We start from the raw sequence: 26256 nt of genomic DNA, 5'->3' as shown, positions 1-26256 counted from the left end.
CTACTCTCATAAATAGTCTGCCGCGGTAGCTTCATCAAGACATCAACGCTTCGGTGAAGTCTGGCACAAAAGCTGTTATAACAAGATGATTAGAGCATATATGGAATGGCCGATGTATCGTATATAGAGCAGGCCGAGTCTGCTGGTCAGCGACTGTTGTTTTATTCAAGAAACTGAATATTGAAACGAAAGTCGATATCGCCCAGTCCGCTTTCAAGCGCGGAGCGGATGCGTCGGTATCCCGTTGCTTATATGAATACAAGCCGAATATCCGGAAACGTCTGGACGAATGGCCGCATCCGATCGTTTCGCGTGGCAAACAACCGGAGGAGGCGCAAATTACTCGGTTGTCTAATTGATCAGGCGTCTATCGACGGCGATTACCACGTCGTCGGCGTCGGCGTCGGCGTCGGCGTCGCGACCGTCACTCGGTGGCGTCTAATGGTCGACGAGCGACGTTATCGTTGGGAATTATGTCGCCCTGGAACGCGTCTCAAACGCTCAGTTTGTTCTAGACTGTTTGTTGTCGGCCGTTCCACGAACGACACATTAGTTTGTCGTCCTGGAAATTCCTTTCAATATTGATTCCCGGGACTACTATTCGCGTATGTAGATGTTGTTTGATGAGATATTAATGTCCTTCGGGGTAGACGGTCTCGTCTTGATAACTTTTAATGTAACTCGATCGCGCTTCCATCGACTCGGTCAATAGTTTCATTTTGATTACTGACGTAGTGTCGCGAGAGTGAAAGGGAGAAAGTGACGGTGGAAAGAACCCACGAGTCATCAGGCCCAGCGAGGTCCACGTGAGAAAAGAGAGTGCGAACGATCGATAGCAAACATGACCATATTTGGTTATATAGGCGGCCGAAGACAGTTTGCGTGGTGGGAAAATGCAAGCAGTTAAAAAAGGATATTTTGACAATACTTGACAATGAGTAACAAGTGAATCACTCGGAGGGATAAGGTTCCATATAAAAATTTATTTTTGGATGACTTTCATTCGACTTGAAACGGTGAAAACGATCGTCAAAAATGAAGCGACATTTGACATTTTTTTCTTATCAAAACTGACTAATTTTTCACATCCCCGATAATTTTCAAATTGTTACAAAAACGTAATCGCGTGGAGTGTTCAAAGGCTTCAAAATTAATTACCGTCGTTCGTGATTTTCGGTGAAACGCGAGAGCCGGCAGTACGCTCTGGCGATCCATCGCGTCGCGATGAGAGGATTAAAAGTGACCGGTAAAATCAAAAGGTCGCGGCGAAAGAGTAGTTTAAAACCCCGGCTTGGTCGCCGACGGTGTTCTGTCCAGAAAAGTGGATCAAGTTGTTTCTGTAAACGCGAGTTACACACGCGATGCAGATGGATAAACACGCGCGCGTTGTCCACCGTCCGTGGGTTTTGGCGCGCACGAGCGTGCACGAGGGAAGCGACTGTGGTGAACCAAATCCGGGGCTCATACAGAAGTGTTTAGACTTTAGGATGCACATGGGAACGTGCGAATCCGGGCGACGCGGTAACCTGTATTAGGGTCACGTGCAGATTTACCGAGGTGAGACCCTATCTTATGCATCCCACGTACACTCATCTCGGAATCAGAAACCCGTCATAAACGATGCAAGAGGATATATCCTCTTTCGGAACGGTCAAACTTCAGCCCCGTGATATCTTGCGGCCGTACACTGGGAAAGTAGTTCGTCAGAACCGTGTCGAGTGGCCAGGCGACGCGAGAATTGACTGGCAAACATTCTGCCCGCGTTTCGCCAACGGATTTAAGGGGTTACAACAGCTCGGAGACGTACGATACCGGTGGTTCCTTGGAAAAATTTCGCCTCTTTGCGTTCGAGTATGCGTGGTTTCTAGAGTTCGATGTCGCTGGCATACGTGCTCTACATTTCAAGCAAAGAGAATGCGCTACCCGAGACCATTACAAAATTTTGATTTTTATAGACCAATGCGTGCTCTATTATACTAAATAATACATATTGAAATTGTTGGATTATGGGTGGAAGCAAAAATAAAATTATTAGCAGGCTTGTCCCCCTGCACTTCTAAGAACTGTCTCTGCGAGAACTTCAAAGAAAAACGAGATTCGTTTTTGTTATTGGATTAAATTCGATATTTCTATCCAATTAATCCAACCGAAGTAATTGTAACATTTCTGTCTACGCAAAATGAAAAATAGGCGTCCACGATAGGAAAATATTATACAATATATGGAAAAAATAAAAGGGAAAAATATCGTTAGTCGGAAATAATACCCGGGAGAAGTCGTACGTTAGGATATTGTGGAAGCCAGTTTAAAACCAAAATATAGTCCGGCATTGTAGAGGGAAAGAACAGTCAGAGATTAAGGGAAATGGAGTACTGTGAGTAAGTAGAATGTGGACAGCGCCGAGTAATTTTGCCTTACCGAGTCTGACCATGACGTCTGACACAGTACGGCTTTTTCTACTAGGAGTGCCAGTGTACGTTTCGATGCGCGGATAAAAATTGCTTCGATTCGCGCGCATCCGATTAGAGCGAGACAAATATCCATTTGGAATTCGTTCCTGGCGAGGTTAAGTAAGCGGAAACTTTAATTATACAACTTTAATTATATAATTCAGGAGAAGAAATATTTGCAAGTTTCAGGCAGATCGCGGACGATCCTTCGAGGCGTAATTCTAATTTCTAGGAATCGCCGTAATCGATTGCCGGATGGCCCACTGTCTCATAAAAATTATTCCGAGCAATTTGCATTTTTATTAAATGAATGGAGCCCATTTATCCGCCGTCGGATAGAACGTCCTTAAAGCCATATTCTCCGGCGGCAGCTGCGGGGGCTTTTGTCTTTTTCCAGCGGCGCGCGCGATCCAACTTCTCGAACTCTTTGATAAAGCGGTTACGCGATGCACCGGTGCAGCTCGAAACCCCGGTTATAAGTAACCGCGGCTCGCACTTACCATCGCGCCGCGCCGCACCGGTCTAAGCACGATAAACAAAACGGGGGCGTGGGTGACGACGGTTCTCCTCGCTTAGCCGCGTTTCCGGCCCCGCATACGCTTAATGTCAGCGCATTTGAAAATCGGGACAAGGGCGTAATTACGCGTTAAGAAGTCGCCGAAGAGCTTTCAAATTAAGCGAGCGGCTGCAATTTTCAGCGGCCTTTCGACGCGTGTACGAGAAACTGCTCCAAACGCGGGGGAGTCTGTTTACTCCTACCCCCGATCGCGTGTTTGTGAATACGCTGGAAGTGGAGCACCGGAGATGATCGATCGACGCCAATGATATATCAGTGCCGCCTTCGTCTGTCTATTTTAACTCTATCATGCGACTACCCCGAGAATACTCTGTTCCTAGTTATACTTATCAACGACACCGCCCTTTGTCGCTGCCGTACTGTCCAGATCTATTGATCAGGATTCTGAGTCTTTAGTCATTTAGAACAATATTAACATTACCTATAAGTATATATAGTTTGAAGTAAAGAAGAGTTCTGAAATCTTTGGGGGTCTACCTGGGTGTCGATAGGAGTCGCGGCATTGTAAACAGGGCCGGTTCGGGGCAGGTCCTGAACAGCTATGCTGAAGAACAACTGTCTCTCGTCGCGATTCCATTTCCATATTTCACGCTTCTTCCTAAAACACGCATAAATTGATTAGAGGTGATAGCTCATCTGTCCCGTAATATCTGCTCCACGCAGGAGTTGTTAAGTATGGAGGAAAAATATCGTAGGGAAAAAAGAAAGGGACCATCCGTCGGACACACGGTCAATGGTTCCGAGGCAGAACAAAATCGTAGACCGTATAAAGCCTTCGCGACTCGCCGCGCGCCGGCCCGGGGCAATAATCCTCGAATATGGCTACGTGCTCGTACCAGCGTACGTATGCATATATACCCAAGCATGAATATTTACTTGCTCGGCGCGCGCACGCGGGAAAATCGGCTATTTAACATTTGTTAAAATTATAACGTTCAACTTGGACGTGAATCCGAGCGGTCGTGTAATCGCAATGGCACCGTGTATAAATATATAATGGACGCGCGTACACGCAATTCATGCGTCAAGCCGATATTTCCGTATCGACGGCAATTTACCGACGTACGCGTGTCTGAAATTCAGTGATTGCACGTCGAACTGAATTTTCATCCCCCGCGGAAGGTTTAACCACCCGTCATCCTCCCGTCTCCCTCTCTCTTTCCCCTTCCAACCCCCACGGTGTATATGCAGGTACAATAATGAAGTGGCTATGTAATTATGTAACGCAATACCATGGATTCTACCTAATTCGTACTCGCAGTACCGTGACGCGCGTCGCGTCATCGAATGTGAAATAATTTCAATAAATACTCGTGTCTGAATCGCTCCTTGATAAGGGAGAGGGCGACGCTTTCGGCGAAGAATTCAATTGTTTTTCGCGCTTGCGATGGGCGCTCGTGTAACGAGGCATACGGATGAAATGCGCGGGCGAGTGGATAGGGGCAAACATTTGCCAAACACTGAGGGGAGAATATGTTTCCCTGACGATGAACGATCGATGAAATTTTACGACACAGCTAGTCGCGTAATAAGAAATCATTTGGTTCGTGTTCTCACAAGTTTTCGATCCCGCCTAACATTCGTATACAAGTCATTGCCGATGAAACTCCAAACGTCCCGGCACGTCTAAGGCACGGGCCTGCTAGGTGTCCTTATCGACGAGTCCACTAGCAGGCCCAGGACGAAACTCACCCTTCCTTTTCTCCTCTCTCACGTTCTCCCTCCACATCTTCAATGACTTTCCGTGGTACGGTAGAACGAACGAAAAAGATCGCGAAGGACACGTGTAAACTTTACGTCTGACGGTAACTTTAAAATCGTATGATATAAAACCACCTGGATACGTGGAACGCCCACGAGACCAAGGATCCCGAGCTATTCCAGACCCAGGGGTTATCCCATGCGACTTCACTTTCCTCTTTTCGATACGAGGAGTCGTGTTAGAAATACAGGATACCCCAGACTGGTTTGATAAAAAATCGTCGAGAACCCCACCGAAAAGAACACATCTCTGGTCCCATTTGCGATGACTTGAATAACTGAAGATTCAACCAATAATCGCATACGTTTGGAGCTCATTATGGAAAAGAACATTAATTGAAAATGATAAATAATTACACGATATTCGACGCAGCTGCTTTAATCAAATTAAATGACTGAATGAATTCAATTTCAAATGCTCATAACTATGAGAGTTTTCAACCGATTTCGGTGAAACTTCGTGAGGAATTACAGATCTTCAAGTGTCTTCTGGGTGTGTGCAAAGTTGCATTGGCGAGGGTTGATGCGAAGGGGTTAATTCATCCCCCTAAAGGGGAGGGTGTAAAAAAACGCCTCTTTGAAACTGGCCAGGGATGACGGAAGGGGATGAAAAATTCAAAAAAACCTTTGGGGCGACTTTCTTTGATGCCCTCTACAAAATGCACCCCTTGAAATCCCTCTCGGACAAACCCACCCCCCACAACCTCCCACCCCCTCTAAAATCCACAATTTTTGGTCGACGGTCTCGATTTTGGACTCAATGCATTCTCCTGGACTCCCCTGATCCAGAAAATGCCATCACCCATACCGTGCTCCCCATAGGCGCCCTTTGGGGGGGAGGGGGGAGCAGCTTGCAAATTTTCAACCCCCTTCGTAAAAAAACACTTCCACGCATCGGAGGGCGATGAAATTCACCATGTTTGTTCTCGATACGTTAAGTACGATGAATGCCGGAAAGGTTCCGTTTCGAAAACTTCCCCCGGAGCTGATGGGAGGGGGACAGAGGTAGGGGTGGTCCACCCCCAAGTGTGAGGGTTGGAACGTTGTTTCGTTGGGTGGATTACATGTCCAACAGTCCAGGGCATCGGGGCTATACAGTTTTGATGTCTTTTTCCCACGTGAATGACAATAAAATTCGAAAATGTCGTTTTTGGGGGAAAACCCACCCCCAACTGCAGGCCCATCTGCAGGGTGAACGAGCAACCTCACGTCAACGCCGTTCATGGTATCGGGTCCGCGAATGCTTTATTAACAGGTCCCCAAAAATTCAGATCTTTTTAATCACGCTTTCGTTGTCAAGTCGGAGGAGATTTGAGAGACTAGTAAGTGGGTCGGACGGAGTCGGCATGCAGAAGCGCCTGGTGGGTAGGCAATCTGCCATTCTCCCGCTTTCCCTGCTTAGGCGTTTCTCACACGATCGTACCGCGCTCGTTTCGTGGCTTTCGCGGTCGATAATCGATCTACCGCTTGGCCAGTAGGAGGCACCCCTTCGCATCAACCCTCGCCCATGTAACTTTACACACGCCTAAAGGACACTACAAAACTACTCCTCACGGAGTTTAATTCCAATCGGTTGAAAACTTCCATGTTTTTGAACCGTTTAAACATTTGTCCGCTAAGTTTTGATCGTTAGTGTATATATGTATATTAGTTACTTTTCATAATTAGCAGTCAGACAGTTAATTAACAAATGCAATCGATGTGACAAGTCCCGCTGATCGCAACGCGTAGACTACAACTAAAATATCGCGTGCATCTATTTGAACATGTACCCTCGCATTACTATGAAAATATATTTTACTGTCGACCCTTTCTCCCCGTAAATCTTTTTAACGTTACAACCCTGTTTTTTATACTTGTCGTAATCTCGAGAAGTCACCTTTCTTCCACCCGTATACGACTTCGTTAATTATTACGTTTATACTCTTTTCGGATACCAAACGGAGAACAAAATAAAAATAGCCAGGAAAGCGTATTATTTCGATACTGTTTGAATGTTGATCACCGGATTGAAATCTGCCAGAGTTTTCACCGAATCGTGGACAGTTATGTACTGAAAAATACAGTAGACACGTGACGTATGAAAGAATGGATTCTGTGTGCATCATATCGGTGCTCGATGGATGCACTTGACACCTCTTCGGTCTGAGCACCGACTGTCGGCTCGCGTGTAAGCAACACTCGGTTTCCAGTTCCGCGCGAGGATAATGACACTGCAACGGTGGCGTGCAAGGAAATCCAGAGAGTTAATTAGGAAGTACCACCGGTATCAACCAGCGTGGTCGACCTTCTCTCTCAGAGGAGAACTGATGCAAGATGCACGAGTCGAGATCGAGACTGGGTGGCGGTCTTACCTATAAAGACCTTAATGTACACACTCGCAGACTTTAAAGACGAAAGTTAATTACACGGACAGTGGGAGCTCAGAGACTCTGGAAATTTAGATACTCCCCGTTGCGCGATCCAAGAAATTTGCGCGATGGCTCCTTTCTAAGAGGATTCTGTTCCTTTACGGCTCCTGTCTTTAGCTTAATGAATCGGATTTAATTGATAAGCGCGACGCGCGTAATTATTGATACAGCTCGAATTTGCGTTTGGGAATACTGAAACGAAAATCTAGGCGGCACGGCTCCTTCCAAGGGCCACGAATTTCCGCAAACAATCGTTTTGTTCATTGTCCCTGTCGAAACTCTCCAATGTTAAAAGGCTCGTCTCCCATTCTCTTGTCGGAGGAAATAACGCAATGGTACAGACAGTGTTTCGTGTAAAATAACAACTTTCCCAGTTACGATTGTACAATACGTTCACTGTCGTATTGTATTGCTTCTACGATGTATAGCAATTCAAGTTTGTAAATTAGAACGAAATTCATCCAAAAGAAACTTCAATTTTTTACGGATTTCTATTCTAAAATGAAAAATAAACTGCTTTAATTATACGTGCATAAGTGTCCTTACAAAGTTCGAGGTAAACATTAATTTATCTACTCGAGTCCCATCTGGTTCCGTATGTTCTGGCATTTGAAGATTTAAAACCACCAGAGACACACTTTATGGCCACACCAGCGGAAGATTTTCCAATATCGAATTTGTCAAAGAAAAAGGAATCGTCGTTCCAGGTAATACAGACTTGGATTATATAAAAACGAGTTGTAAAAAGTGAGAGAAGTGAACATAAATCGGTGCGAAATCGTTCCCGACAAGTCGAGACACGCGTGGACCAAAGAAATGAATTAATTGCGTCACATTATTCATTAAATTTGAATAAATGTTGTAGATCGAGTTCAAGTTTATCGCGCGTTGAGTATTTAAACAAAATTTGATAGTCTTTTTAAGGACAGAAAACACACCAAAAGTAATACGAAATATGCACGAGTTCTAAATATGCAGGAGGAGTTCGATTTTAATTTTGCATGAAGGGTGGACCCTCGATAAGGGTGTAAAATAAAACTGTACTCCAGTGAATTCACGTTTAAAGTAAGTCACCCCGGGTTTATACAACATACAGGAATTCCGCAACTTTTACTCGTATGATCTTAAAAGGACAATTTCGTATATCAACCCGCCGCCCATTCGTGAGAAGTTTAGGCCCTTAGCTCTTCGACTTTTAACCCCTCGAACCCCTTAACGTTCCCCACCGGTCCCTGAAGGACCATACCCCAGAGGTGCGAGGGTGAATTTTTGCTCGGTACGTGCCGCCAAAAGTGAATCACCTAAGCATCGACGACAGACAGAGATGGACAAAATTATCTAGATTCAAAGTTTCAATAACAAACAAATTAAACAGTCTTATTTCTTTCTTCCGTCTAATTCACATTATCGAGAGGGGTGTTGAATCCGTAAAATTTCAAAACATTTAATTCATCGCAACAGATGATTAATGTTGACGAACAGTTCTTCTTATTCCAGACGGAATATCGGAGAATGTCTTACTCGCAAATTAATTCGCCATTAATTTGCAACGATGAGTCGAGAACAGACGGGGCATTTGCGTCAGAATCTAATATTTGTCTCAGGACGAAGCTGGAAACGTTACTCTACGTCGACATTTTCACAAGTAGGTTATCGTAAACAGGTCACGATAAATGTTATTCGTTCATGCAATAGAAATACGTCTTCTGTCGACCGAGTCTAAAATGCCAAATGAATTAAAACATGCACTCCAATTAAGGGATGTTATTCTCGTGAGCAGGTCGGGCTGTCTAGACAACGATATCGATGACACATAAGCGTCACACTAACTGCTGAGAATCTCGTGTTCCCGATCTGCGATTACCAAATATCGGGTATTGTCTTTATACATACCAGGCGGCTTGAAGAAAAATCAATGCTGCTGGAGCTCGACTCTATCATGCATCTGTGTGTCCGAGTGCGGGGTCCATACCAGCATGATTCTTAAGACAATGTTGCTAAAACAACGAGACTGTATTTATAAAAGTTATATTTACAAGCACGTATGTCTTCTTTAAAATAGTTACTTCGGGAAGCAACAATTTTGTAGTTATTCGAGCAGTTATTAGAATTAACGTTATAAATTGTACGGTTAAATTCAGACCCAGGGAAATGATTAAATTTCGTTGACGGTTAAAATTCAGATATTTTGATACAGTTTTCGACTGTACATTCGAGCAAAATGAAACGTGTTAAAGTGGATACGAGATAGTCGAGAAAGCAATATTTTACGAATATTGGAAAGTTTTGTCGGGAAATGCCACTCGACTTTAGTGTTCCGCGAAACAAAAACTTTCAACGAGAACTCGACAATGTGCCTCGCAATTCGTTTCCACGAGATTTATCGATTCGACGCCCAGTTTTTAATATCATTATTGTTTACAATGGTCACGTACAAGTGTGGCAAACGTTCGTGTGTCTTTTAAATGCTTCGAACTTTACTTACAAATTTCAAAAGCTTCCACTATCATGTAATAACCGCGAACCCCTACGAATGTTTTGAATTTGCGTTAGCAGCTGCCGCGTCGATACGCGCGCAGCACTGCTTTGAAGTTCGGCCACATAGGTTTTAGTTTCGCAGCTGTCAGCCGCATGAATTGAAGCATCATAAAACATATAATCGAGGTGAGTTCGATACGACTATTGTTCGACGCATAAAGTACTGCTTTTATTATTTCCGAGAGAATTTAGTGACAAATTTTAACTGCCAATCGATTTAATCGAACATCGAGAATCATTCGTTCTGGAACTCTAAACGCGTTTTTAACCTGGTAACGTATCCACGAAGAAAACTCATGTTCTCAGAAATGGTATAATGAGATTTCCAGCAAACACGTATATCTGTCTAGAGGGCGAAACGGTCGGTTAATAACCAGGAAAGCGTCCCTATTCCTTTCCCTCTTTCAGGCGGATACGTTTCAAGTATTTACCCGGCGCGCTAATAAGAAGGGCCGAAGGAAGGAAAAAAAACGATTAATATCGAGTTTATTAACGAAAGGACTATCCAACAGAATCTTTTTCCCAGACCTGACTACCAGAGCGGAAGCGATTGTACAATTCCAGCTCCGAGGTGCATCCTCGTTCTCACCGTTCATTTCTTTCGAGGCATCTTCCTATTGATATTTGACTTCTTTTATTACGCGTCCTTTGACGATCCGGAAGCCCGGCTAGCGACTCGATTACGCCGCAAGAATAAAACGCGAAGGTGATATTACGCTTGGTAATTCCGCGCGAAACGAGCAGACGCGAAAATTGATCCTGTCTGGACCTAACGCGGACGAATCGATGAATCCCGTGCTGATTGCGAACATTCTCGGACTTTCGCTCCATTTCCCACTTCGATCCCCCAGACACATCAGAATGTGTCTTTTAAGAAAGCTGTTGTCTTACCTTGAATTCTTTAGCCCTTTCGGTACGGAGGAGCTGACTGCTGTTATAAATTCGTGATACAAGGAAGTTTTCCACTAAACTTACTTCCATTCTTCTTATCATCGTCTTACATGACCTCTGCATTATTTTAATACTGTTTGCAATATCTCTTGCACCTCATCTATTGGGGCCCGCTGGCCCTCCTCTAGCTCGGGTAGCTCGGGGTTGCTAAGCCCGTACTGTAGCTGTGATTATACATAGCTACAGCCCCTGAGGGCAGCAGTACCGAAAGGGTTAAAATGAATTCGCAACGATCGAGATGACCCACGATCGAGTCGAATTTAAGAGTTCATCGCTTGTCAGGGATAAAGTGATTTGGTAAACCGTGCTCAAAGGGTATTCTTGGCATATTGCACACATCCGTAGAAACGAATCGCATAAAAATGTCAGGCCGCTTCTCTCAGGAAACAGTCGAGTGGTTCTGTTCCTGCTCCCTGACAAATACGTGCTCGTGGATAGGTCGCGTCATATTCAGAGAAAATAAAGCGTACAGAGTTCGCCGCGTATCGCTTATTGGTATGCCAGTGACACGCGAGTCCAATTTCGTTACCGACGTCTGCGAATCGCTGAATATCATCTGCTCCATTGAAATTCTGGTATAGCTATGAGACGGGATATCGCATTTGTCTCCCTGACTGCATTACCTAAACGATCGCGTTTTGGTAGCCCTTGTTCTACCACGCGAACGTGACTGCGTGTCGATTATTCCATACTGTTTTTCGACCAAATCCATCCCCGTGCGCCACCCTTCCTCGGGTTACTAATTGATAATAAATCTGTTACTTCCAGCGTTCTCTGTTATGCCAGTTTTGACAAATTCATCGATATCCAGGACCTGCTTGAATGTCACGAACAATGAATTTGCTTCGAACTCGAGTTAATATTAGGATGAATCGAAAGTTTTTCCCGAGTTTTCTTCTTTCTTTCTACGGCTTGATTCTGTAGCTTTTGAATTGTTCTTTCGTGTAGTGCACAGACTACTACTAATTAAATTTAGTACTTTAATGTACCAATTCACGAGTAAGTATCGTGAACGGTTGAACATTTATTTCCATGACTGAAAGATTTCGTCAACTCCATTTTCCGAATGGCTTCCGTTACAGTGAGATAAAGTCAATCACTTTGAACGGGGATATCTGAAAAATGTTTCGCATCCTTCATAACTTTGCCTCCCACCGTCCAACTATTATCATGCTAAAATCCAAGAATATCGATTTAGTTGTACCATTCCTAACCGATCGACGTTCCACTCATATTTTGTTTGAAAATAGATTTCTTTTCGAATAACTTTTCCATTATATCTGTGATAAAGAATTGCTAGTTAATAATGTAATTCCTCGAAAACCAACGAATAAGGTCTTATCGATAATGGAAGAGTTATCTCAAAATGGATTATTTTTAACATCCTCCATTCTTTAATATTTCACCTTCAAACTTTGATTTCAGTTTCTCGACGAACAATGTAACATTTTCAGTAGTACTTATTTTTGTGACCCCGTCATATTCGCGAATCCAATTCGCGAAGATTTATTTTCTTCACCGTCTCACCTTGAGAATTAATTGCTCCAGTTCCACGGTGAAAGGTCCTCTCAATCATACGTGTATGGGTAACACGGCGGTCAGCGTTTTAAAGAGTAACAGAATCTTCAAAGCTGTCGGATCGACCGCTATGTTCTAATTACTTAGCATGTCCCGGAAGTGGTTGCATCGATCTATCAAACACGTGATCGATTAATATCCTCGTTTCTCCGTAACACAAAGGAAGGCCCTGTGATCTACTATGCGTTATAAATAATTGAGATGGATACTTCATCGTTGTCTCGTGTCAGGTTTCCATTAACACATTGCCACCGATACAGGCAGTACGTGCAACCGACATGGAGTTTTGCGAAATTTGAAATCGGTAGAATCGCCCGAAGGCAATAGCGAAACAAATTTCACCCATTAGCAGCCGGCGCAGCATACATGTCACGCCGCGGTTGTCATCAATACAAATATCTGCGCGAGATATCCGTCCATACCCCTGCCGACTGGTTACGCTTTGCAGTCCCACGCGTGGAAAAAGCTCGAATAACTCGAATTTTCACACGGCAAGTTGTTTTCGAGTAACCAGCCAACCCTCTTTTCTCCCTTATTTCTTCGCCAAACGAACGTTTCAAAGATCGTTCAGGTATTATTACGAATACGCGAAAAGCCCTGGAAAATACCTAGCTCGCCTTTGCGAATCTTCGCTCCGGCTTTGCTCGGTTGAGCACGGGATGCCCATTTCTCTGTTGAAATTGAGCTAAAAGTAAGAGGTAGCAGTCGCACTTTCTCCCATCTTTTCCGCTAGGTTCGCAACCCCCGATACACGATTTCCCAAACGACTGTTCCGAGAAGCATAAAATGCCGCGGGAGCCTACGTCGGCACGTGTCTACGTTAGGCTCCAGCAAATAATACAATCGTCCATAGACGAGATAGTTAGCCGTTGGTTACTTCTGTGTATTCCCCTTCGCTTGGTGTGTACCATAAAGCTCACGGTAAATCGACTGCGAGCCGTGGAGCAACGTCGGACTCTCGTATTGCACGTACGTGGAAAAGTAGGGTTGAGGGTGGAATGGTGTGCGCGGGGGTGGATGGAGACCGGGGTCAGAGGATGGGAAACCATTATTGAAATGCAGTAAATGGCCGTGAGTTTCAATTGCCCCTGGGTGCTTCCACCATGCCGTAGGAAAGAGAGGCGCCCCCTTGCCTCTCTGGCTCCCACCCCCGCGTCAAGCCCCGTGAAACCACCCTTCCACAGATGGAAGGGAATTACGAGAATTTGCAATGATTCGCTCCCTGTCGGCACACGAAAACACACGGCAGCATCCACTGTCAAGGTCTATGAGCTGCTCCACTTCGACGGGTAGACCATTAACATCCAGTAATAACGACCCTGATGTCTCTGCTTCCTTCCTCTGCTGCTAGGAAGTTTCACTGTCTTCCTTGGTACTTCACCCATGTACTCGAACTCGAGTAAACGTCCGCAGCTACAATTTTTTCTCGTAATATTCAAACGCAACGCGCGTCGATATTATCGGAATTCAATCCTACGATTATCCCCAATTAGAGACATCGCTAACTTTGCCATTATTCCAGGAATTTTCGAACGAAACGATTATGCACCGTGTACTGTTTGTATCATCGTAACGTTTATTTGGTTGAAATAATACCGAGTGTTGCGTAATTCGCCGACATAACGAATGCATACCTTTCTGGGGATTCTGGGGATTCTGGGGATCTGGCCGTATTGAAAATTAAAGCCACACTGGTGTACCAAACGTAGCGTAAATTATTGATCCTAACGCAATCTCTGCATTTTAGGAAAACTGGTGTAATCCTTTCAACGACAAACAATATTTCTTCTTCGATCGTCTCGTCTCGTCGCGAGCAGAGATAGAAATTCTACTTGACGAAGGGGGGGTGGGGGGGAGGAAGCATGGTCGATGGAAACACGTGCACGATCTCACACCGAGTCCTAACGGTCACGTAATTGGTGAAACGGTACAGGATAAAAATGTGGAAAACGCGAGTCCGTGGTTCCCTCCAAAACAGCTGTTACCTGAAGAGCAGATTCCCAGGGCTCTCATGTCCGCGTCAGACAGAACAGAGGACAATGCGAGAGCACTCCTCTATTTAAATACAATAACCCGAGGCTATTGTAAAAAAATTTATACACCCACGTGCACGTGGTGGCACACGAATAGGGAGGCTTTATACGTGCAACACGATCAATGGTGTTTCCACTCGCCAAATAACAAGTATGTATGTATACTCGCAACCCAATCACGCGTGTTATCCCATATTGTGCTGACCATTCGTCCAAGCCCTCTTCGAGGATCCATCGCATCCATGGTTACGCGTACACTTGGATATGCATCCCAAAAAGGGATGGAACCGGTTCTTTCAAAATAATTGTCTAAAATTATCCTGACATCCAAGACACGATATTGAAATTAGATAGGGAAGGTGGAAATCACCTTATTAACGTGTCAAATATGGTTAAAAATAACCCGAATAAGGTCACGTTTGGACCCGTTTCGAAAAGAACGACTCACCGATCTATCGACGATAATCTCGCAAAGATAAAATACGAATTCCAATTTTTGTTAGTGCACAAAGTTCGATCCGGCGAGGGATATGGATCGCCTGCGACCACTGACTGCGCGAGTCGATGGAAAACAAAGATAAGGCTGAATAATTATTAACAGTACACACGATTCACCACCGATTACAGAAAGATAGGAGCTTGTGCACACGCATTTCAATGTGAATGCCAGTGTGAGAGTTCGTGTAATATATGGTGTAATCGCAGTCCTATGCATGTAACAAGCCGTGTAGGAGCGGATTATCTAATGGACGACACATGTTAAGTATACCTGCAGTATCGGCACTACGGAGAGACTATTCCGATTTACACATCCACGTCCTCGTCGAGTACCCTCACTCGATTTATAATGCTTAAATACGTATTTGTGCTTTTTCTTATGATTTTTTTGGGGTAGTTTCTCCGCCTAAATATGAAAACGGGCTGATGTAAAGAAAAGTCGTGTACAATATTATTCGATATTTTACACGCGTGTGTGTAACCAAGTGTTCTCATTAATGCCCTGAATAGAATAAACTGTGATCAATGCCGCGGCTGTTGATTATTATAGTTTTGAATATAGTTGCGTATACGTAAAAATTCTTTTGTTGAGACCGTTTGCAATTGTTCGTTAGTGACGTCAAGCGAAGAGATCCGAGGATTATTTTGACAAAAAGTAAGGGATAACAAGGAAAATATTACTTCATTAATTACGTAAACAATTTATTTTACCGATGCTCGAACGCCAGAATCACTTGGTTGTCCAAAACGAGTTATATCAGCTCCATAAAGGAACATCTATTGCCGTCTCCTTTTCGCTTTCATTTGCACCCTACGACCTTTTCCTAATCTCTGGTTTGGTTTTCCACCTTTTTTCTTTAATTCTTTTCCCGGCTTCGACGGCCTCCTGTACTCCGAAACATCCGCGGAACTCGTTCTTGTATTTTTCTTGTTACCACGTTTTTTACCGCCGAAACCAAATTTAGAATCCTTCATCTTTCGTTTCGCGGCAACCTTTGGATCTACACTCTTTTTCTGAGACTTCTTTTTGTCGTCTAAGAAATCAAGATCGTGTCTTATACCTTTACGGTATTTCTTAACTTCCTCTAACATTTTTCTCTTTTCTGCGTGTTTCTTCAAAGTTGCTTCTATTTGCATTTGCTTTCCTACTTTCCTCTGTTGTCTAAGTTGCCTGATCTTTTCTGATCTCTGTGCTATAGTTTGCTTTTTCATGAGATTTTCTCTGACTTTTTGCATATGAACATCAGTCTTTGCCATTTCAGCAAAGTAGTCATCTGGCCTAGTTGTTGGGATTCCAAGCTTTTTCAATCTGACGATACCATCCATGACAGCTCCTTGGGCTTGCCGGTGAAACATTGTCTCCCTACGAAAATCATTTAGAACAGGATCCTCTGAGGGATCGTATTGGGGTAACTTTTTATTTCCCTTCAACTGCTTTGAGCGTCTCACTTCCTGCTCTTGCATTTGCAATGCTAACTCTGGTGCTAAAGGTGCTGGCATATTAATCATATCTAATCTTTCCACCCAAGGTAAATCTAATTTAATAGCCTCTAATTTTTGCTTCATAAGACTCTGAAAAAGATTTCGTCGCTCTTATACTACTTCCTCGGAAAATCAGTATCGCGATACTCGACATCTTATGATACTTACTACGCAATTCCTGTGTACTTTGTTCGTTTTCTCGATTACTTTGTTAAGACCTGGTTTTAATAATCCCTTTGTAAAAGCTTCCTGTAACTACACGTGAAAAAAAGAGAGGTTAGAAAGAGGGTTATCCCTGAATACCTTAAAACGTAAGTGGTGATACTTACTTCTCCGTCTGAACTATTGTACTCCGAATCGGACTCGGACTCTGACAACACTGGCACTTTTTTACCTCTTTTCATTGCTTTTTTCACCTTCATTTTTACAATAAATTTAGGAAACACTCAAGTCCTCCGCACAGGGAACTGGCGGTAAATACAAATTATTTTGAACATCTAGCCCCACCTGTTGGGATTGTTGGGAACCCTTCAATATACTCCACTACTACACTTCACTTAAATGATAAGCAATTCATAATCATAAATAATTTATTCTTTATTCATAACTCCTTATCAATCTTGCAGTTAAAACATATCGGTGATTACTAATAAACCTGATTTGCAATTACTTCCAGTTAATAAGTTTTGGGCTCTGTCACGCTCCGAATGGGATTTTTCGCTAGAATAAAATTATGTTTGGCATAGAAAGAATGAAAAACAATATCTTATATCTTTTTTAATACAAAATTCATAGGAATTGCACAAACAAGTTACTGACCAATCATGAGCAATTGCAATATAGCTGCACGTTCAGTGCATAGAAATCTCATGAAGCTCGAATCTGACATATCTTTTGCTCTATGGTAACATTTTTTGTCACAGCTGGCTAACGACAGCGAAACATCATGACGGATAGCGATAAGAAACCGATGTCACGTTTATTGAAGCTCGCTAATAAATTTAATTGCTTCTACCTGTCAGGTAAGCGAAATCGTTTAATTTAACTGTGCATCGTTTCCTCGTTCGTTCCAATTGCTAGATTCTACAGTGAATAGACCATAGAAACGCGTGGCTTACCGTCCTGTCTACTGAGATATTGATTTTGAGGCTGTTGTGTATTCTTTCTTATATTTTCATTGGAATAATAAAAATACTCGTTTCTTTTATGCAAAAACGCAAGTGATTCGCCCAAAACTTCTTTTGCATACCTCCCCTCCCACCTTATATACGACCCTTTCCCTCTTTTTACGATAAATATTTCGTGTAGATGTAATTAGATATATTTATCAAACTAGATACCAAAGACGTATGACATGTAATTGTATTTTATAATGTATACGATAATCAGTTTGTATATTATTTAAAGCAAGTTTAAAAATAGAATATATATACTTCTTGAAGTAATTATAGAAATCTTTAGTGTACATGATATTTTTTAGTGGAATTGATTCATGTTATTGTTCTTGAAAGTACTTGAATTTTCAGTAATCTTATGTTTTTGAAACCTCAATTTTTTATGTCTCATGTTTGCATTTGAATTTTATGTTTTGTAATGTGATATGTAGGAATACAAAATAAGGAATACATGTAAAAAAAAGGCAAGATATGTTTAAAGTTATGTATTTTTATTAGAAGTGTATGATGCTAAAGCAACACTTCTAAAACCAACACAATTTTCAGGCTTACATGCAGGTGAATGCAGAGCCTTTGTTGTTGATGGACAACAAGTTGGTCTTGTACGTCCAGATGTAATGAAGGAATTATTAAATTATCCTCAGGTACCTATTCTACATTTGGAATTTCTAATATATTGAAAGTAGATCTTTGCTTAATTTCTGCTTAACCTTATAAAGGTATTTCAAGTAAATCCTGAATATGTGCAACTAAATCCTGCATTTCGAGACTATTCAGAAAGAAGTGCTCGTGTAGATGAAGTTTTGAGGGAATGGCGGGCAGGTGAAAAGTTTGTAACCCTACGAGGATGGAGGGAAGAATGTTATGAAGTACGTGCACAATTCAATACACCACCATTATTTAAGATGGATCGATCAGCTACATGTAAGAAAATGCTCTTAGCTAGCAATTGATAAATCTTTTCTTCCAAAAAACATTCTATTGATTAATATTAAACTCATAGGTCTATTTGGAATTCGCAAATATGGTGTAGACATTAATGGGTATGTTATGGATCCTGTGAAAGGTTTATCAATATGGTTACAAAAGCGTAGCCCAAATAAGCAGACCTGGCCTGGATACTGGGATAATATGGTGAGCGGTGGATTGAGTGTTGGATATGGCATTAACGAAACTGCTATAAAAGAAGCTGGAGAAGAAGCCAGCATTCCCAATAATCTTATCGCAAAACTGAAGAGTGCTGGTTGCGTATCTCTATTCTTTGAAAGTGAAAGGGGTCTGTTTCCCAACACAGAATTTGTATACGATCTAGAACTACCACCAGATTTTATACCAAGCAACAATGATGGAGAGGTAGAGACTTTTGAATTGCTTCCAGTCAATGAATGCTTAGAAAGGATATTGTCTTCACACTTCAAAACGACATCTGTGCCAGTTGCCCTTGACTTTTTAATTAGACACGGATACATCACAGCAGAGAACGGTAAATTTTGTATGTTTAGTTATAACCTGTATATATATATTTTTCATACTATTAATATATCGTACGTTTTTTGTTCCAGAGCCTAATTTTATACAAATTGTGGAACTGCTTCATGTACCTCTGCAGACCATGTACAATCAACCACAAAAAAAATGTAAACTAGCCGCTAACGGCGAAGCAATCGAATCTTTAGACAGAATTTAAGTTTAACTAGACTTTAATTTAGATCGTGTTAAAGTTTATTAAATTAAATGAAGTTGACTTTCTTTTGTGGTTTTCTTGTATTTGGTCAATTCTTTGCAGATTTTATAATAAACGGAGCAGTTTTATTCGTTTACCGTTTGCAGGTATGTTTATATACGACTAAATAGTAGTTAAAATGTTTCGAGAAACAATTTGGAAAGTTTTTATAAAATTCATCTTAACTCATTTTTTCGTGGAAAATATATAAATTCGTAATTTCAACATCTAACTTAACCTAGATAATTTCGATTGATCACAGCGTCTTTAAACATTCATAAACATTCTGTTCCGGTTTGGGTGGTTTTATATATCGATAGTGAAAGTATTCAGTAAATACAATTTTTTGAAACCATCTTTTTTATGAATGGAATGGTTATTGTATCCAAAAAACATGGAGAACGAATGCAGTTATTGTATCGAAAATTTTATTTAAAAAATCCTATTTTAATTTATGAATCTACGAATTTATTAATATTATTTATTTTATAAAATTGGCACAATATATGAAAGTAATTGTATTTTAACTTACATTCATATCGTACCGACGTTTTTAAAGTCACGTTATATCTTCCTTTGGTTTCTAACTTTTAAACTGAATTTTGCACAATGATGAATAGAAGTTTTCGCCGACTGTATGAATATATTCAAACGAAACGACTTTTGATATACATCGATGTTAAATTAGAAGTATTATTAATACAGCATTCCAGAATATAGGTTTACTACTAAGATTTCAGTTCTAAGTAACGAGAAATAATAGTTTTTTCTAATGTTTGTAATCGAACTTTTGTACTAAACTTGTACACTTAACAACAGAGTGCATAGTACCACAGCAGTAATATCCTAATATTCTGTGTAGAATTAAGATGAAATTCATTCACAGTATTATGAACGTGAATGCACAGTATACTGTTTTGATATGTTACAAAATTTATAGACGAATTATGTCAACGTATGTGTTCTATAATCCAGCTATACTACCAACGAAAAATGCTTAGACCTAGCATTTTCAGTCGACGACTGTTTTCAGATGGGGAACAAAAGTGTTCGTATTGTTTACTGTACGTAATGTAGGTAGATTTTTAATTAAAATACAGATTGGTATATCGGTACTGACGTTCTGTTCGTGATATTAATGAATTGAAAGAAAAGTGATTATATAAGTAGCAAACGTGAAATGCATTAGTATGTCTTTTTCGTATTATAAAGACATTTTGCAGTATATTTTGTGAAATTTTTAAATTCGATATTTATAATCATTTATCGCATTCCTCCTGTAATCTATAGTTCATTTCTATATTTTCTTCATCGATCATCTTATCATTTAAAAGAAAGTATTCTACAATTTCTTTTTCTTTGAATGCTTTCCCAAGATTTTCATTTATGTTTAATTTATATTTTGTATTTCTTATGTCTCGTATGCATCTAAGTCAAGTAATTTTTTAATATTAAACCAATTTATCTGATGAAATATTCTACTAGTTCTACCAGTTCTAACTGTTTAAGGATTATTCTGATGATTTCTACAAAGTTTTTCATTATTTTACTAAAGTTAGAATATTTTCAGTAGCGTATTTTATTAATACAATGCTTTCTTGCCGCTTCTCGTACGCAAACCATACAAGTGAGATTCGAGCAATCTTAGCGCAATTTAACATTATTTCGTCTTATTGACACTAACCTGAATTAAATAAGTTTACTACTTTTGTATGAAAGATTGTAATAATGTACTAGTCATACTCATCGTCGCCTTATACTTTAACTTCAATCTGGTCATCAAATTTAGTATCTACAGTGTGTTTGTTCTAAGCGAAACAAAGATTTTCATGTTATGACTATTTTGTGATAGAAATGGGTACGGCTGGCCATACTGTTTAATGCATGAATTAATATTGTCAACGAATAAATTAAATAAAATTATAACATCATAACTTTTACTAATGCTACCTTGACGATCGTCATTCTGTTTGTGAATTCAGTATGGTTATTAATTGTACAGTTAGTACAGAATTCTCAAGATTTCTTTTTCCAAACAAAATCGATATGTAAGGCGAAACATAGTCATTTCCATTTGTTATACTATACAAGCGTATTATATGTTGTACTTAATTTTCATAATCCTTTATAAGTATTGAATTATTACATATTATTCGTTATAAGATATAAGTATCTAATGATCATTAGACGAACAACAGAGAAAAGAACGATGCGATTGCAAAAAGATATTGTACTTTACGCTTTGTACTTTATCACTGTACTACATTCAGTTTATGTAAAATAATACAAGCAATAATAAACTAACGTTAACAGAACTATACTAGAGTTCTTGGAATAGTAATTAATTTCAAATAGACTAATAATTTAATGCCCAAATGAAAATCTATTCTATGCTAATCTTAATTCATACGGGTAATGCATCGAGGTGACATTACCGGCAAAAATGGTGCCAAACCTTTTCGATGTAATATAATAATGGCGCCATTTGTTTAGTTAGCGAAAGTTCTGTAGGTAGCGCTAGTAGACATCACAACCATACCATAACTGCACTGCATCCCTAACCATCCCTAACCGAAGTGAAAGTGACAAAGTAGAGTGTTGAAAGACCCCGGTTATGTTGTACTTGTGTATTTAAATAATATTTACAATTTGGAGAAATGTCAGCCTCCGTAGGAAGAAGATTCTTAACGCACTTTTGCGGAAATCACTTAAAGAAGCTGTTGACAAGAACAAAAGTCGTTAGATTTATTTCTACTACCAATCCTAACCTAGAAGACCCTGCGAAAACAAAGATTCCGGCAAGTGAAAATATCTGTGCCGCAGTATTGAAACAATTTTCCAACCCACTCATTGTAGAAACAATCGAACCTCCTAAAATATCGCAACCGAACGAAGTGAGTATGAAAATAAACAAAGATATTTCGATGAAATATTTTGGAGCACTGTCATCGTAATTTTAATTTTGATAATCGAGTAGATCTGTTTCATGTAAATTTGAGTACTGATCGATGTATTTTTTTTGGGCGTATTTTATTTGAGTAGGTTCTTATCGATGTTCAGTATTGTGCTCTAAATGCATCAGACGTTTTGTTAGCAAAAAATTTATATTCATTTGAACCATGTTTACCAATGGTTCTTGGTCAAGAGCTTGTTGGAAAATTGATTGAAGTTGGAGAAGAAGCACAAAAATGTGGGTATAAAGTTGGAGATAAGGTCATTGCTCTCAATAAAGACAATAATGGAGGTTTAAGCAATCGTTGTGTAGCAGAAGTTAGCGTAAGCAGATTTCATTAAATTAATAGTTTCCATCTGCATACAACTATAAATAGGTCTTACAGGATATTTGGAGAGTGCCATCTGGGATGAAATCCTTGGATGCGGCATGCCTACTTAACGATTATATTAATGCTTTAGTTGCATTAGAAAGGAAAGTTAGTATTCAGGAGGATGATATGATTTTAATTAATGTTGGTATGAGTAGCGTTGGTTTAGCAGCAGTCGATCTGGCAACAAATGTATTCATGGCTCAGGTTAGACTTAAAGTGTCAAAGGATGTTTTAGCAGAATTTAGGTTTGCTACAGCGATATATTAATTCAGGTAATAGCCGTTTGTGCTACTGAAGATGGAGCGGATCTCGCCAGAGAAAAAGGCGTCCTCGCATCTTTCAAATTTAAAGATCGCAAATTATTAAAACAAATAAAAGAAGTAGCCGCGGATAAAGATATCAAAGTTATTTTCGATGATGCAGATGGTGAATATATTAAAAAAGTCCTAGATTGGTAAGTAGCCGGTGTCTTCGATGAGAATTGAATGCTTAAGAGTTTTATCGATTTTCATGTGAGACTTTGATCAGGTAACAAACACTGGTAGCTGCTATGTCATATATTTTTAGCTTTACCGGCATCTACAAAAGCGGCTCGACGATAAAAGATTTATTGTGCGATAACAGTTTCGCGGTAGTCGTACATCACCTTTCTCGCGAAGGTATATAATTAATTTAGTTATAAACATGATTTAATGTAGAGCAATTCATTTATTTGTACCCTTTGTAACAAAGGAAGGCTAATAATTGCCGGAACAGCAGCAACCATGACGAAAACCGATTCCGATAACTTCAGTGTTACCGGATTTAGTTTGCGCGAGTATAGAAAACAGAAGCCTGAAGAATATCGGTAGATTTCTTTTCCAAATTAATATCTAGTTCGAAATAATCTAAAGACGGCTATTATCAAATTTTTGTTCTTTTAATTAGTCAAGCTGGAGAGGATGTGTTTCAATTTTTTGACGAGGGTCTTATTAAACCAACTCTTGAGTTAACTGTTGGCCTGAATAATGTAAACGACGCATTGCAATCTATCGTAGACAGCAAATGTACAGGAAAAGTGAGTGAAATGCTACCAATGTATCATAGCTTCAACAACTAGTCGACAATTAAACAATTGTCAATTTCACAGGTTATCGTTGATATAAAAAACAATGAAGCTGAGCTTAAAAAATTGAAAGAATAGTTTAGAAGTAAACTTTCACCAGTAATCGCTTGCAACTTTACATACACGCGAAGGTGTTACCAATATTTTGTATGAAGTCACAGCTAGTGATAAGCCAGATACACCTATTAAAAGATGCTATGTATAAAATTTAATTAAGCTTTTTATTAAATATAAGAGATAAGAGATTTATAACAAAGCGTATTCGTGTACTATATGTGAACCTTTAATAAACTATTTTTTACATCCTCATGATTAGCAAAATGACTTATTTTTTCACCATATTTTTTATATCGGGTTGTCTAAAAAGAACTACTCGTGTTTATATAACTCGTGAATTACAAAAGCTGCCGAACAACGTTTCTAATCAAAATTATACTGTCATAACAAGTTTGTTCGTGTACTTTCGTCTAGTACTATGGAGGCATAATTCATGGCTCAATAAAACGTTTAACTTCAAATTACGAAAAAAGCAAAGTTCGTTTAAAATTGCATCAATCGATTCCAATTAATGAAGTTCTCGACGCCGGCAATTACGCGAAAACGTCCCGATGGCGGTTAATCTCGTCTGTAAAAAGAATAGAAACGTTGTTGAATGAAATCGATGATGAAATCTCTCGACAGACCACCGAAGAGACGAGAAACCATGTCGCGACAAAACGCGGGCGAGAAATAAGTCGCCGCTAAAACACAAGTAAAAGCAATGTTCTGCAATTTTTCTGTCTCAGTCACCGGTGACACGTCGGTCGCAAGGTTTATAGAGAAAGCAGCATTTACATAAGGACTGGCGATATCGTGCTGGACTGGACAATTGAATTTTGAAATCGCGTTCACCACACCCACGATTACCCCGGGAGGTGTTACCTTGAACCCGAACCGACCATATGATTAACGATACGAAGGCGTTCTAATTGTCCTTCGACGTGGCGGAATAAAGCGCAAAATAGCCGCTGGAATGTATATCCAGCGTTCCTCTGCGAAGCATAAATTTTCAAGGTGGCCACGAAATTCAGATTCGGTCATGATTTAATAAAAACGGCTCACCAGGACCGTGGGCTTGATGAAAAGAAACAATCATTGCGAAACACGATGAAGAAAATGTGCAGGATCTCCGATGTAGATGCTAGAGAATGACGAAAAGAAGTATGTGAGCAAATGCAAATGCAAAGTAATCTAAAGAAGAGACGAATCAAGTTATAAACTGTTAAAAAAAGATAGAAATCAATCAACTACGTTATTTAATCAGTTCAAAATGTTCTTTCTAGTATGTTTATTTCGAATCGTCATTCAAAGAAATTAACTCCCGTATTCTTCTATTAATAATCTCCTACTCTTGAAAGAAGTTCCCCTTGATCGAAGATAACAGTTATTCGATGCAGCAGATTGTTTTGTTCTGTAAAGAATTCCTCGGAAATGCACGGTACCGATAACGATCTCATAATTTAAGATTCAAGCACATGCCTCGAGGCTTCGGCTACTGTAAGTGCAGTCACTTTTCCTTGCCTTTCCAAACTCGACTACAGAAAAGCAATACAAAATTCTTTGCTGCCATTAGAGGAACTTATTTATAATTGACGATTTCACGAAGGACCCGTTCTCAGGACTTTTACTCGAGTTTCGATCGTTGGTCGGTAGCTCCGTAACAAAACGCTCTAGTTTCGATAAAAGGGCGTTGAGCAACCGATAATGACCACGGCCGAGTTAGTATACCGCTACTTAAGAACAATCGTATGTGTGCAACTTTCTGTTGTCTCGGCGTCTTACGAATAAGCAGACTTTTCAGAGAATGGAATATCGCGTGCCATGGAAATTAATCGCTAGGAAAGTTATTTGATAGAAGATATAGTAATTAATAATTACTATAGAATAATTTGATCCAAGAGTCTTGTACCCCCTCGTCGAGGACTTTCCAGCAACAGGTACCTTTTCCAGTGTAAATATATTTTGCAAGAAACGTGTCTCAGGACGACGGAATAAATACGGAAAGCGTCTCTCGGGTTACGCTACGTCCGAACACATTAACTATGCACACAGATACGCGATCTTTCAATTAACCGCCGGTAGAAAGAGGAATTACGGACGATCTGCTTGCCAGATGTCGGAGGTGGAGAGAAATAAAGGTTCCCGGTGGATCGAAAGGACAGGTTACATAATATACATAGAGAGCAAAAAGTCACGGTTTCTCGAGGACTTTCGCGTCGGCCACACTTTGGAACTTTTCGTTCCAACGCTGGCTACTCGATGCCCTCTTTGTGTCTGGACGATTTCAACCATTACTCTGCGGGGATTCCGTTATAGACTGTCGAAACCGTGCCAAAAATGGCACCGTGAGTGCCATTCATGACGCAATTCTAGTTCACGATTGACACAGTGGCCCTCGAACCGGCCACAGACATCGATAATTCATTTTTTGAAAAGTCATAACGTGATACACAGCCCGCCACACACCTTATACTCGAGAACAACCTGTCCTTCCTTTTTACATAAGGTGTAATTGCAAATGGAGTGAACTCTGGGCAAGATCTTCCTGGATCCTTCCTTTGTGCCCCACCTAACATTGGTATCTTAAATATCTCACGTTTTCTGTGATA

At 40.5% G+C, this 26256-nt stretch overlaps 4 protein-coding genes across 4 annotated transcripts in view; 2 read left to right on the top strand and 2 right to left on the bottom strand.

Annotated features, from left to right (window-relative positions):
- Window positions 1-10732, bottom strand: part of LOC128878228 (uncharacterized) — a 217974-nt gene extending 207242 nt beyond the window's left edge. The window contains exons 1-3 of the mRNA XM_054126249.1: window positions 10629-10732; window positions 9093-9196; window positions 3505-3625 (exon numbers count right to left, since the gene is read on the bottom strand). The gene's annotated coding sequence lies outside the window, so the exon portion shown is untranslated. The remainder of the gene's footprint in view (window positions 1-3504; window positions 3626-9092; window positions 9197-10628) is intronic.
- Window positions 10733-15482: 4750 nt separating this feature from the next.
- Window positions 15483-16771, bottom strand: LOC128878313 (probable rRNA-processing protein EBP2 homolog). The gene is made up of 3 exons (XM_054126424.1): window positions 16609-16771; window positions 16448-16534; window positions 15483-16369 (listed from the first exon to the last, which is right to left on the bottom strand). Exons 1-3 carry the CDS (start codon window positions 16699-16701, stop codon window positions 15575-15577), a joined length of 975 nt encoding a protein of 324 aa, XP_053982399.1. The 5' UTR covers window positions 16702-16771; the 3' UTR covers window positions 15483-15574.
- A 398-nt stretch (window positions 16772-17169) lies between these two features.
- LOC128878311 (uncharacterized) lies at window positions 17170-19203 on the top strand. The gene is made up of 5 exons (XM_054126423.1): window positions 17170-17301; window positions 18001-18098; window positions 18174-18378; window positions 18458-18937; window positions 19017-19203. The coding sequence occupies exons 1-5, from the start codon at window positions 17226-17228 to the stop codon at window positions 19139-19141; spliced, it is 984 nt and encodes a 327-aa protein (XP_053982398.1). The 5' UTR covers window positions 17170-17225; the 3' UTR covers window positions 19142-19203.
- A 2436-nt stretch (window positions 19204-21639) lies between these two features.
- Window positions 21640-23920, top strand: LOC128878310 (quinone oxidoreductase-like protein 2). Its single transcript, XM_054126422.1, has 8 exons — window positions 21640-22071; window positions 22220-22453; window positions 22516-22707; window positions 22776-22957; window positions 23071-23162; window positions 23236-23350; window positions 23431-23560; window positions 23633-23920. Exons 1-8 carry the CDS (start codon window positions 21835-21837, stop codon window positions 23684-23686), a joined length of 1236 nt encoding a protein of 411 aa, XP_053982397.1. The 5' UTR covers window positions 21640-21834; the 3' UTR covers window positions 23687-23920.
- The last annotated feature ends 2336 nt before the right edge of the window (window positions 23921-26256 follow it).

The sequence above is a fragment of the Hylaeus volcanicus genome, chromosome 6, assembly GCF_026283585.1.
Source record: "Hylaeus volcanicus isolate JK05 chromosome 6, UHH_iyHylVolc1.0_haploid, whole genome shotgun sequence".
NCBI classification, from domain to species: domain Eukaryota; kingdom Metazoa; phylum Arthropoda; class Insecta; order Hymenoptera; family Colletidae; genus Hylaeus; species Hylaeus volcanicus.
The sequence above is the reverse complement of the archived record's forward strand: the minus strand, read 5'-3'. Positions and strand labels throughout refer to the sequence as shown.